This window comes from Camelus dromedarius, chromosome 25 (assembly GCF_036321535.1).
Source record: "Camelus dromedarius isolate mCamDro1 chromosome 25, mCamDro1.pat, whole genome shotgun sequence".
In the NCBI taxonomy this organism is placed as follows: Eukaryota; Metazoa; Chordata; class Mammalia; order Artiodactyla; family Camelidae; genus Camelus; species Camelus dromedarius.
The window spans coordinates 20,273,707-20,287,071 of NC_087460.1; the positions used below are offsets into that span (position 1 = coordinate 20,273,707).

The 13,365-nt window shown below is 38.9% G+C and overlaps 1 protein-coding gene across 6 annotated transcripts in view; it reads left to right on the forward strand.

Annotated features, from left to right (window-relative positions):
- The window catches only part of BICD1 (BICD cargo adaptor 1), a 172,442-nt gene extending 161,095 nt beyond the window's left edge, over nt 1-11,347 (forward strand). For 3 of the 6 annotated variants that reach the window (XM_064479176.1, XM_031443830.2, XM_064479174.1), the window contains one exon: nt 5,110-11,347. In XM_064479176.1, coding sequence (XP_064335246.1) covers nt 5,110-5,312 — 203 coding nt within the window. In that variant the 3' untranslated portion in view covers nt 5,313-11,347. Of the gene's footprint in view, nt 1-44 lie in introns of all 6 variants that reach the window. The other 3 variants (XM_064479177.1, XM_031443829.2, XM_031443827.2) reach the window with 3 other exon arrangements.
- The last annotated feature ends 2,018 nt before the right edge of the window (nt 11,348-13,365 follow it).

Sequence of the window (13,365 nt, forward strand, 5' to 3'; positions counted from 1 at the left end):
TAACTGCCGATACGTGATTACATTTGCCACGTTTTATTTCAAACATGGGTTATACAAAACACGCTTTGGATACCTGGAGCCCACATGTGCCCAGTGGAAGTACAAGGGACCTAGAGTGTATTTCAGAAGCCACCAGCTGGTGGACTAAAGGCTGCCTTCAGCTCCCTCGTGTGAGTAAACACTTGGGTCAGTCCAGCGTTTCATTACTTTCCAAAATAGAAAACCTGGAATTGTTAGGATGTTTGTCTTTTGTCTCCTTGGAGTATCTTTCTCAGACAAACAATCAGGAAGGGTATAAAGCATACCTCATGTCTGGTCCAAGACAACTTTATGAAAGTGTTTCTATTTTCTGTCCACGTAGGGCCCTCATTAAAACTGAAATTGGGGTGGGAGGGTATAGCTCAAGTGGTAGAGCACACGCTTAGCATGCATGAGGTCCTGGGTTCAATCCCCAGTACTTCCTCTAAGAATAAATCAGTGAATAAACCTGAATACCATCCCCCCCCCACCAAAGAAATGGAAAGGTGGAAAAAACCTTGTAATGGGCATTCAGGAAATTGCAGTGGTAGTGCCCTTTAAGATTAACTGAAGAGTTTTAATTTTTACTTATTTTTAATTAATTTTTTAGTTAACTTTGGGGGGTGGTAATGAGGTTTATTCATCTATTTATTTAATGGAGGTACTGGGGCCTGAACCTAGGACCTCATGCATGCTAGGCATGCGCTCTACCACTGAGCCATACCCTCCCCACTAACTGAAGAATCTTAAAGGCTGGTTTACATACTGCCTGGACACTACACTGGAGAGCTTGCTAAACAATTTCTGTTCCAATGAAAGCTTTGCGAATCCAGCATGAATTTATCTTCATCCTGGGCCAGCTTCCACACAGCATCAGAGCAACCCCATCAGGACCTCATCATTTTCTTGTAATCCTTCATCTCCAGTTATTTGGCCTCTGATGGTGCCAAGTTTTTATAGTCTGGTTGTGGCTTTTATAGCCTGCTTGTTGTTCCCTCCTTATTTTAATAAGGCCATCGCTTTTCTACCAGGGCAAGGCTCCTTTTGAGTAGAGACAGTCCCATACATACTTCCATGCATGTCTGAGAGGCACATGTCAGAGGCAGGTGCATGTGGTCACGGGTTAGAGCCAGAGACTTGGGGAGCCCACAGGTCCTCCCCAGAAACAGCAGCAGCCAAACCCCAGTGTGACTCTGTCCCTGAGGTGGCTGTGCAGCCAGCTGTTTAAGTGGGACACCAAGTCAGCAGGAAAAAGAATGTGATTAATAGACCCCAAGCCACTGCTTCCTGATTGATGTCTCAGTCTGCCGTGCCCACCACTTCCAGCAACAGGGTTTTTATTCCAGGAAGGTCCTTCACTAATAGATGAATGCTATTTTGTAACAGCAGCCAACTATTGAGTAATTTCAATTTTTAAGTAACTAAATACAATTATAAATGCTCATATACATCCCACTGGGATTCTGTGTGTGTGGTGCACAAGCACATGGGCTCTTAACCTACAGTGCATTCTCCGCGAAGCACCCCCATCCCTTGCAGGGCCGGGGACGGTGCCAGGCACACGACAGAAGTCCAGTCACTTGACTGTTTGAGTGGATGAGCTCTGGGGTCAGATGGCTTGGCTTTTAGTCCCACCTGTGTGATCCTGGACGGCTGCTTTTGGGGGCTAAGATTCTGTTTCTTGACTCGTTAAGAGAGAGGCTGGGTACTGGGGAGGGTTCGGTGAGGCACAGGCCTGGCCCGTGGTGTGTTGTCAGTGTCTCTTCCGACTACTAACCGCCCTTAGTACCTAACCACTCCTCAAGACTGAGATCTGCAGTGTCTTTCATAACCTCTCTCGTTTGCTAGGACAAAGAGTGGAGAAGGCTACTGTTTTAGATGTTTCAATTAGATAAGAAATGGAAAGGCTAATGAGGAATCATTTGAAGTTTAATTTTTTTTCACCTTTTTTTTTTGAGAACCAGTTTGACTAAACGATTATGTGCCCCACTTACGTATCTTCTGAGATTACTGGATTTAGATCGCTTGCTACTTCCACACGGATGATTGATTTTAAAGGAAAGCAGTTTAATGAATTACAGATGTTTCTTGTTTCTACTCACATGAATACAGCCTGGTCCGGAGCAGGCGTCCGCTGACCCTCCCTGTGGTCCACACAGAGAAATGATAACATACAGAGAGACCTGAGAAGACTCCCCTTTGCAGAGTCACTAGGATGATGGCTGGCTTCCTTCCCACTCACGCCCACTGCCGAAAGCACCGAACTTAATGCCCTCACTGCCCTCTTCACTTCTTCATGGCAAGAAATTAATACATAGCCAACCTTCGCGTTCTTCCTGTGCACCAGACACGGGTTAAATCTCTACACTTATTAATGGTTACAGTTCCTCTAAGGCAAGCGGCTATTAGACTCATTTTTAAATGAGGAAACCAAGATCTGAGGACGTAAAATGATTTGTCCACGGTCACCCATCCTGAAAGCAGTGGATCCCAGTGACTTAGCAGCTTTTCTCCTAACCATCCCCATACACCACTGCACTGCAAGGGGACCCGCCCCCCGCCCCGTTAGTGATACTGTGAGGAGCAAAGTCAGAGAGTATTTAAATCAGCCATGTTGACTCTTTTGGGGGCAGGGAGGTAATTCAGTTGATTGATTATATTGTTTTTTAATTTCATGGAGGTACTGGGGATTGAACCTATGACCTCGTGCACGCTAAGCATGGTGCTCTGCCGCTGAGCTAGACCCCACCCCCACCAGGCTGGCTCTTTATCCCTGAATTGAGAAGGAAAGTTTATTTAATGAGAAACAAAATGTGCTAAGAATGTTGAGTGATTTCAGGTTGGAAGTTTTCTATCCCTGTGTCTCACTATAAAAATTGTTTTATACTGCCTTCAGCTTACACATAGATTAAAACTAAAATTTTAGGCCTATAGTTTGGCATAAAAGAGCATTTGTCACTTTTGAAAATGGAGAACTTTTCCATATATGCTTTTTACAGACTGATTCCACTGTAGAGACCAATTTTTAAGGTTGTTTATAGATATCAGATATCATGATATGAAAAGAAATGCCCAGTGTGTTGCAGCCTTGGGTGTAATATTTTATATATATATTTGGTATTTAATACCTTTCCATTTCTAGCAAGTAATTGCTTACTTGGAAAAGAAATTTTCTGAAGACATATCCATTTTCATATCTTAATAGTAATGGTTTCCTAACCCTACTGTTTACAACGTGGTCTGCTACAGAACAGAGGCTCTTAAATGCAAAGGATGAAGGACAGGTGGGCGTCTGAAGGTATTTAGCAATCAGAACTGAGGCAGAATTCATCCTATCCCCATTTAAGGTTAGATTAGAATTAATCAAATCCAGTATTTACATTTAAGAAGTGATTCCTTAATCGGTAAGCCAAAAAATATGCTTCTGTCACATGAAACACACAGGGCACTTGCATTTTATGTGAATTTAAAACAGTAATGCTAGAATATGAACTATTTATAACCTCTCACTTTATGTAAGAAATCTGAAATAATGCAGAAAACATTAAAACATCATGAATGACAATGTGTTGGGCCAAGCAGCTGTGACCTGTGTTCAAGCCATCGCTGCACACTTCCAGCTGGTCACACAGAGATGCGTGTCTTCCCTCCTCGCTGAACCCCATGGGGCCTTCAAACACAGCCCTCTTGTGCAGGGTGACCACCCTGTGCTGCTTGCCGTTAACTTAGGTTGAAAAACATGTTTCGCCCCCTAAAAAGAAACTCGTTCTAAATCGTGCAGATTTAATGGGAAGAAACTCGGTTAGGTCTGTGGGAAGGTCTGTCAGCAGCTTTATTTCCCAGGCCATCTGACTCTGCCATGCAATATTTTCTTAGTTCTTGCTTTGAACCTCCAGCTCTCCCGTGTTCACCTAGCACATTTTAAAAATAGACAGGAAAAATCATTTTTAGCACTGGGTGTCCTAACTAGTACAGAAGAGCATATCTCCTTTTAAACTAAATTTATAGCCGTTCAAATAGTTTGGGAAGTAAAGGTGACCCCAAGCAGAGCGGTATTGTACATATTTATCATTTCTGTATTAAAATTCAAGAGATATACATGAAGACTAATTTCAGCACCAAAATTATTTGTTTAATGTTCATTTTTAGTAATTTCAATGATAGTATTAGCTTTTAAAAACTGATTAAATTAATAATAATAAAATTTTAATAGTTTTCTCAAATAACACTCCTGGAAGAAATGAATTCTATGGTACTGAGTTTCAAAGTACAAAGGAAAAAAGCAGAGTTTTAGGAAAATGCCGGTCTATTTCAATTAAAAAATAAAAAAATCCCCGTAGTGTGATTTCCCCCTTACTTGTCACCTTTTGAACGGTCTGAACCCGAATGTGCTCTGTAGTGTTACATTAGGAAATTCCATGCATTTGCTTCCTTATTCTTCAAGATTATTCATCAGGCCTCTGAAGAGCCCGAGCATTCCTGTGTTCATTTAAACTGGAGGCTCTCAGAAGTCATTTTGGAAGTCTGCGTGACATACTTGCTTTTCTGTCCTTTACGTTACCAAGCTAAAGCAGGTAGGGGGAAGGAACCCTTGGACAAATTAGATTTCCATGGGCAAGTTAGTTATCCTGCTGGATCTGGGTCTACCAGAGAACTGTGGCATCATTTAAAGCCTTGGTCCAGCACGTCCATGTCCCCGGGAGCTTGTTAGAAATGCAGATTCTCAGGTCCCACCCAGCCCCACTGAATCAGAATCACTCCCCCAGATGACTGGTGGACACATTTAAGTTGGTAAAGAACTGAGCTAAAGAAATCTTGCAGCTAACCCAGAGACCTAGGGAAACGAGACTGTGCAAAACCTTAAAAAAAGTGACCGCAGGGAGGAGTTCACATATTTCCCTAGCACGTTGCATTTTTCTTTTTTTTTTTCCTGCGTTGTTTGGAAGAGCCACAGTTGTCTTGGCATGCTTTCGATTTGAGCCATTTTCTGTGCAAAACTTCTGTGAATATAGTGCACCTGTGGAACCCTTAGCACGGTGCCTCGCCCCTTGTAAGTGTGTTTCTTGCTGACACCCTGTTTCTTGTTTTCAGTCCTGACACAGCTGTCCCCGAGGAGCAGCCACACCCCAGCTCCCAGTGCGCCCCTCTCCACTGTCTCTCCAAGCCTCCTCACCCCTAGTCTTCGCCCCCCGCCGACGAACACCTGGGGCCATCATTTTGTAGCCACACACAGGATACTGCCCAAGATCCACGGGGTGTTTTCTTCTCGGTGGTTAGATGTTGGATCAGATTAACGTCCATCATTTTGGAAAGATGGGAGAAAGTGGAGAAGATTAACACAAAGCACAGACTCCGGTGTGATGAAACAGTCTATGGTTTCTCTAAGTCCCAGCTACACGTCTGCAATCAAATGGCTTCAGTTCAGTTTAAATCCAAACAAAATGAAATAGGAAATATGTATCTCAGATGGCTGGCTTTTACCTCGATAGCATGAGAGAGACCTAAGACAACGTAAAAATACATATATTGTAAAATCCCCTTTCCTCATCCTTCAAATTCAGCTAGAGGAGTTGATTCTAATATTTTTGGTCATCGCTATTTATTTTGTACTTTATTTGCCACATGATTTATGTCTATAAAAATCATTTCAGTGAGAAGTGAACTTCACTTATTTTTCAAGACACATATTTTGCTCAGTTAAGTGTGAGTTTTAATTTCATTGGAAATCTGGAATTGGCCCAGGCTGTGGTCATTCTTCCTGCACAAAATGCTAAATGAAGTGCATCGGAATGTTAACCGGAACTGGATTTTGCCGCTACACTGATAGTCATTCTGCACTTACTTTAATCAGTAGCTCATTAACTGCTGGGTTTTTGTTGTTTTTGTTTTTTTAAACTAGAATTCTTCACTGGATGTTATAAAGCAAATCTAAAAAAAGAGACTATGTTATGATTCATTGACTTACTCAACTTTTGACGGCATCTTTATTTTTTTTTTTTTAATTGCAGACAGTTAGTTGCCCTGGTGCTGCTCCTTTGTGTGTGTGTATATGTGTGTGTGTGTGAGTTGACGTTAAAGAAGGCTAAATAACCTGAAGGGAAAAAACAATGGTGTATTTATTTAATGACAACAGAATTTTTGTTTACTTCTCCCAAATTCAGGGTCCTACTATGAGTCTTTCCTGCTACAAGGTATCAAGTACAAATGAGAAAATATATACATATGTAGTTGTAAGTCAACCTTTGGTTAATTAATTTATCCAGAAAGTGTTCAAATTTTGATTTACATTGTATGTTTTGTTGTTAGGTTTTTTTGCATAATGAATCCTCCTTGCCAAAAAACAACAGGTGATAAACATTAGCTCTCTGTCTACTTTTGACAAACACTCAGGTGCCTACAAGCATTATATTATATTGAGATAATACATGTTCCTAGTTAATTTACAGATTCTGCTGGGTGACTTTTATGACTTAATTTAAGGCAGTGGATTTTCATAGCAAAATTTATTTCGCACATAACCTGACAAACAAGGAAAACAGCTAACTGAGCCGAAAGGTCTAACACTCTCGGGCTCCTTAACTGTGCTGCCCACACACCTGCTCCTAGCCCTGATTCCTTGTCTAGTCAGGTAGCCTTAACTTGTTTAAAACCAGAACAGTTTGACCTTTTCGTGTAATGATAACCTGTAACTTCTCTTTGAAACAAACAATCCTCACTGTTAACACAAAAGGTAGTTAACAAGCAGGGCTCGGGGGAGGGTATAGCTCAAGTGGTACAGTGCTTTCTTAGCATCCACAAGGTCCTGGGTTCAATCCCCAGTACCTCCTCTAAAAAATAAATAAGTAAACCTAATTACCTTTCCCCCCCCCCAAAACAAACAATGCAGCGCTCTAACAATGGTGGTCTAGGAGGAGCCACTCAGCTTACTGAGCAAAAGCAGGTGATGCACTAGCGGAGTGGCCCATCCCAGTTGGCAGCCCATAGGTAAGTTACAAAGCACAGGGTCGGAGCTCTCATCAGTCACGCACCTGTTAGAGGTCACTGTTACCAAAGCAACCAAGAGATTTTTTTGAGTTCCTTCTACGAGTGCTATTTTCAACAGCGTCATTTATTATGCAACTTGGAGTAGTTGGAGATTTTCATCAAAATAGGGAATCAGGTTAAAATACAGAAAATGAAACAAATCAAGTTGCCATCAAGTCCTGAAACACGGCAGCCTAACCTTCTGCCCGTTGCCTTGTCTTCTAGACATTGTCTTCATCTTATTGGTGTTGTATCTGCCAGCCACCAGTGTCAGTGAGACAGTGTGGGTTTTATTAGAGTTCAGTTAAAGGAAACTCCCCAACTCGCTTTTTCTTTTCTTTTCTTTTTCAAGTGTCTTGTGTTCGGACCTGAGACGTGGCATAGCTGCTAAGTTGACTTTTAATAAAACTGTGCCTGAGGGAAAATAATGCCTTTTTAAAAAGTACCTCAGAACATCTTCCCATGTTGCCTCGTCAGTGTCGGTGGTGGTGCAGGGAGGGAGGTTAGCAGAGAGTGCTGTCTGTGTGTGACTCGAGGGCAGTCGTGCTCCCTCACTCTGTGTTTACGACCAGCTGAAAAACTGGGTCATAGACAAAAACATTTATTTCTGTCAATAAAAAGTTTATCAGTAAGTGTATTATATACTAGTTTAATTTAAGTTCATTATATTAATAGAGTGGGAAATGCTTGTTTTGAAGTAGTAATTCTATACAAATGTTAAGTTTAGCAAAACTTTGCCAAAAAGATATAAAAACTGGGAAATAAATTTCTAATTTTCAGCACAAAATTAGATAATAGTCCCTAAGCAGTAAGAGAGAATCCCATGTATTTTTATGGTGGCATCATTTCGTGTAGTTTAAACTGAGCCGTATCATTTTATTTACAGGCATTTAAAATGAACGAATTTGTATAGCATTGATAAAAATCAGTACCTGTAAAGAAGCATTAGGGTTCAAAAAGAAATTGGAAAATTGAAGAACTAGTGGTAATAAAAAAGAATGAACCTCTGTAAGACAAGTTGAAGACAGATTTGGGAAAGAAAAAGCAACTATAAAATATAATTAAAATACTGGCTAATTGTTGCAAACCCAGAGGGCAAAGATAAAAGGTAGCAAGAAAGAGTGGCTTAGCAAAGTAACCAGGTCGTTTTAAAAGTAAGCACAATTACCATACTGAAAAGAATAGCATGCAGAAATGCTGTCCTGCCGAGGGTTTCTTTTAGTTAAAAAATAAACTAAAAAGGAGCAATAAATTCCCTTTGGTCTGGATGCACAGGGGCATACAGGACCCTCAGGTTAAACTTTCCAGTCAATTCATAATTCATCAGATCCATTTCTGTATCCAATTCTGTTTCAATAAGAGGAATTTGGAGAACTTTGAGGAAATAGAAAGTTATAAAATAATTTTTAAAAAGATCTATTTAGCAAGATTATACTTTAGCTTAAAGAAAAAGAGGTACAATAGTGATCTTCGAGAAAAGGAAAGCTAACAAGTGATAGGTGCCAGCTATAGATACTAAGACTAGAATAAGAAAAAGTCTTCAGTGTGAAGGATTTATATTAACTTTGGGAAGGTTTTTAACAATGGGAAATTAATCACTGAAATTAATCATCTTAAGGAAGATTTGTTTTTTAAAAATTAAATACTATTGGTTGTCTAGTACAGATTAAATTATATGGCAAGATGTCTTATGATAATGTACTGTAATTCTGGGATTCCACAATTCTATGATTCTTTCACTTTAAATTTCAAAATACATGAAGGGTCTACTGGCTAGTCGTAAAATATTTTATCCCTTAAAAATAGGGCAGCAGTCTTAATTTTTTCAAGGTATTTGACAAAAAAAAAGACAGGATTGCTGGTATTATTTTTTCCTTCCAGCTATAATTCATAACATCTTTAAAGTTGTCCAGAATGTAGCAGTTCTACTATAAAAAGCCTCAGCTGTCAGAGTCTAAAATGACAAATGTCCTCAGGAATACTTCGGAAATAGAAGGTATGCAATCCCCCAGGGGGGCAAATGCCTCTCAAATTTTATCTTTTCTTAAAAGGATATTCAATCTACAGTGTTTGCTTTTCTATGCTTTGGAAAATATTCCTGTACAGATAGTCATTCTATTTCAAACAAGCATGTAACACCAGTCAAATAAATCAATTATGAATGTGGAAATTTCCTGATGTTCTGAATTAAATAAAATCCTCACAATTCTCAAGAGAAAATTACAAAATATGAAAAAGGAAGAAATGAATGAAATGTATTTTCTACTGGGATAAGAACGGCAAATTTAATGTATAATTGTTATCATCCATCAGCCAAAAGACATAATCTGTATCTCAGAAAGACACATCATAGGAAACTGATGGATTTCCAGTAAGAAAGTGTGCTGGTTCAACCCATGGATGCCACAAATGCACTAATATTATAGATATAAAGACTAGATTAAAAAGGAACTCTTAGGATAGACTTCCCAATTTAAAAAATTTGCCCCCTAAGTTTTTTGTTTATTTATAAACCAGAGTGATTTTAAATTGTCCTCGTATTTAAGATTGCAAAAAATTCACAAGAATATGTTTTCAGTAAAGAGAACACAATTCTTCAAAAAGCTGTTCCATTGGGGTTGTGAGAGAGAGCGTGATCAGTGCTGATACTGACAACTTTTACCTTAAAATCAATTTCTATGGACATACAAGGCCCATCTAGCTCCCGAGTGACCTTTTCTGTTGTCTGTAATAACGCCCCCAGATGCGCTGTATTTGTAATTTGATTCATTGTTATTTTAGTGCCACGGTAACTGCCATTGGCCCCTGATGTATTGCATTTGTATCCTGATCCTGTTATGTTAACTCCTGAAAGATTTCATCTAGACATCTCTTTTGTCCTTCTGACTCAAAGTTAAACTAAAAGATACAGTATCAAGCTATGTCCCCCAGTCAAGGATTTTCCAGAAATAATATTCTACTTACAAAGAAGAGCAGCAGTTAACTGCCTTTAGAGTAAGGGTGTGAGTGCATAAAATTATGCAGTGTGAAATGTTTTCATGAGATATTGCACATCATGTAAGCTTTCCCATATTCATAATATGAACACTATGGAAAGTATTATTTCTCTTGTCTCCATTAGGAATGTGAGGAGATTGTTACCTGTATCCGGTCTCCTTTCCATATTGAAATGCATGGCTCTAATCCTCAGTGTCTTTTTATCCCTTTCCTCTGGAGTTATTTAAAACTTGCCCTATTTAAACCGAAGCCTGGGAAAACTGCTGAGCCAGAGTATTTCCATGACTGGAGTTTAATTGCTGTGGAACATCGGTTGAGAGCACATTTTTATTTTAACTTTTTTCCCCCTTCAGAATGATTCTCTGATCATCTGTTAGCTAATGAAGACACTGAGGAGTAAATCTGCTGCTCTTTAGTGTGACTCTTTTCTGTTTTAAAAAGTCATTTTTAAACAAAGATTGGAGAACTATGGAGAAAAATGTCGTCATGTGTTGACCAGTCATTATTCGATGATGATGGAGATACAGAATGAATCATTTTGTTGTTTGGGTTCAAAGATCTGATTGTGCACCAAATCTCAGAGGAAGTAAATGATTTTAACGTTATTGCCACAAAGTTTTTAGCTCAATGGTTTGACTGTTAGAGTCAATTAAACAGTTCTTTGAAAGTCTTTTATGACATTTTTGTAATCTACTCAGTGTTTTTATTTGCATGATTATGCATATGTGACGAACCACACATAATTCTGACATTGTATTTCTTTCCAGTATTAACATTTGTGTAACATGTGGCTGACCCGGATTTGTACCCTGTATAATCATTGTTGTAATGATCCTGCTATTCCTACATTTCACTGCAATTCTGTTATTATGCCTTTTGGGGTTAAATGTGAAGTGTTTCCACCTAATGCTAACACCATATGAAAACATGACTAAAAGACTGACCTCAGACGTTCTTTTGTTGCTAATTATTTTTTAAATCCAAATTTCAAAGGAAACTTGTTCTCAAAGACATACACATTTATTTTAAATCCAAAAACGTTCTTTTACGAATTTATTTTTGCTTGTCCTTTTTAACTTTTTTGTTGTTGACAATCCTAAGTGAGTGTCCCATGGGAGAATCCATATAATATGTGCTTGTATTTGTGTAATCTGATCGCGCACTCAACGGTTGGAAAAGGCACTACAGTGCTAAGAAAATAAATGAGGCCAACATATCAATTCTTTTATCTTCGTTTATGTTACCAACTGAATATGGTGTAATGCATAACTCTTTCCAGTAAATAAAATGGTTATCTTTGTTCATTTCATCTACTCTACCTTTTTATCAGTTTGAGCAGTTTTCTGTATTTCATGTTGATTTGTACTTACACAAAAAGAAAAAAGTTACGAATTTCTATGATTTATATATTTTAAGTGAGCACTTATTCAAGCTAAAAACTGAATATTTTGCTTTGACATCTCTACACATTCTTATTAAGAAATGTGTGTCAACTTTGCCCATTTTCTCCACTTATCATCGCTCCTACTTGTAATCTTTTCTAAAGGGTTATTTTGCAGGGAGGATATGCTTAGCTGAATTAGATTAGAAACGTACCAACATGAAGGAAATGCCTGTTCTTAAAAAAAGGAAACATCATTTTAATGAAAGAAGAAGGGAAGTTTGTATGCTTTATTTGGGGAGACAGTTCTTTGTTCTCTTTCATATGAAGAAACAGCAGAGTCCCAAACCTTTGAGGAACGTTAATTTACTAGCTCCTTCTTCAGGTACGTGTGTTTTAGCAGATCAGCTGCTTGGGGAGTCATCTGCTTTGACTTGATTTTCTTTCTGGAGGCAGGGGACATGGAGAACCAGAACATGGACTTCAGTGAGGTTCTATTGAGTTGAAACCTCGAAGGCAAACCCCTTTTTAATGAATCAAATTAACCCACCATGGGCACTGCGACAGCCCCAGCTAAAGTCGCCTGCTTATCTGTTATATAAACACAACACTAAAACCAATAGCATAAACTTTCCTAAAAATCCCTTTTTTTTTTTTTTCTCCTCTGAAAGCTGCCGTTTTCCTTTGAGATTATAAGCGTTGGTCCTTGATCCTCTCATGTGCAATAAAGCTGATAGTTTGTTACATTCAAAAGCTAGAAGAGCTGGACCGGCCTCCAGGAGTGTCCAGGTGTCTTCTCATCCCTACGTTTGGCAGGCAGCCTGGAGAGACACTCTACTGAAGGCACCATGGTGGGGTCCTGCGCCCCCACTGAGGATAAGACAGAGGCCAGAATGGATGGGACCTTGTGGGCAGGATTTGCTTGGTTTTTAGTTGTATACACATTGACTAGCATGTTGTAGGCACTCAACAAAGTGGGTTCCTTGGCTCCTTGCCAGCTAGCTTTGCTTTTACAGCATATGTGGATTTGAGTTTATAGAACTTAACGTCACCTACAATCGTATGAGCATGCACTAAATGCCAACTAATTGGGGGAGATGATCTTTAAGTGAATGGTTATTCTTATCATTCTCTCTTGGTTAGTCTAAAAACTGGATCTCTAACCTTGCATTTGGAGGAGCCTCATGTGTACAGTGAAGTAATCTGACTGAGTCCCTTCTTAAACTTGTTATGAATCAACTATCACTTCAAAACTTTATGAAGCAGCTCAGGATAATTCATTTACAATATAACTGTCAAGGAAGATGAATCTCACAGGAAAAAAAATATTGCCAGTATCAGAAGTAAACATAATTTATAATGTGACTTAAATGTAAAAAGCAATGTGAAGATACATAAACCATAGCTATAGTTACATCCCGTTAAGCAGTAAAGAAATGGTTGTTTATAACTGTCGACATAATTTGTGAGACCAGTGCAAAATCAAAATGCAGACCAAAATCTACTTGTTCAAAAATTATTAAGAATTTCAAGACAGTGACAACAGGACACTAAACTAAACAGGAAGCTAAGCACAGAGCCCTCGTGACCTCAGAAGTCCACACGCCCATGAAGCCAGCCTTGCCCCAGAATGTAGTGAAATAATGATTCAGAGCTCAACACAGTGTAGCTATCCAGAATCTGGCTTTCATTTTTAACAGAATAGATTTCCCACTTTCTGTGGTTGGAAGAAAAAATACTGTGTTTTTGTTCTTCAAAGACTTACAAAGTTGAATCTTGCAATGCTCACATATCCCAATGCGACCATAATTTTCAACTCAAAATTTCTAAACTCTCACATACGTACCAAGTTGTGCAGAGATCATCAAAATCATTAAAAGAAATCTTCAAAACATCAGCAGTAGACATTTTAATTCGTGTATATTAACGCAAAACTAATTTAAGAA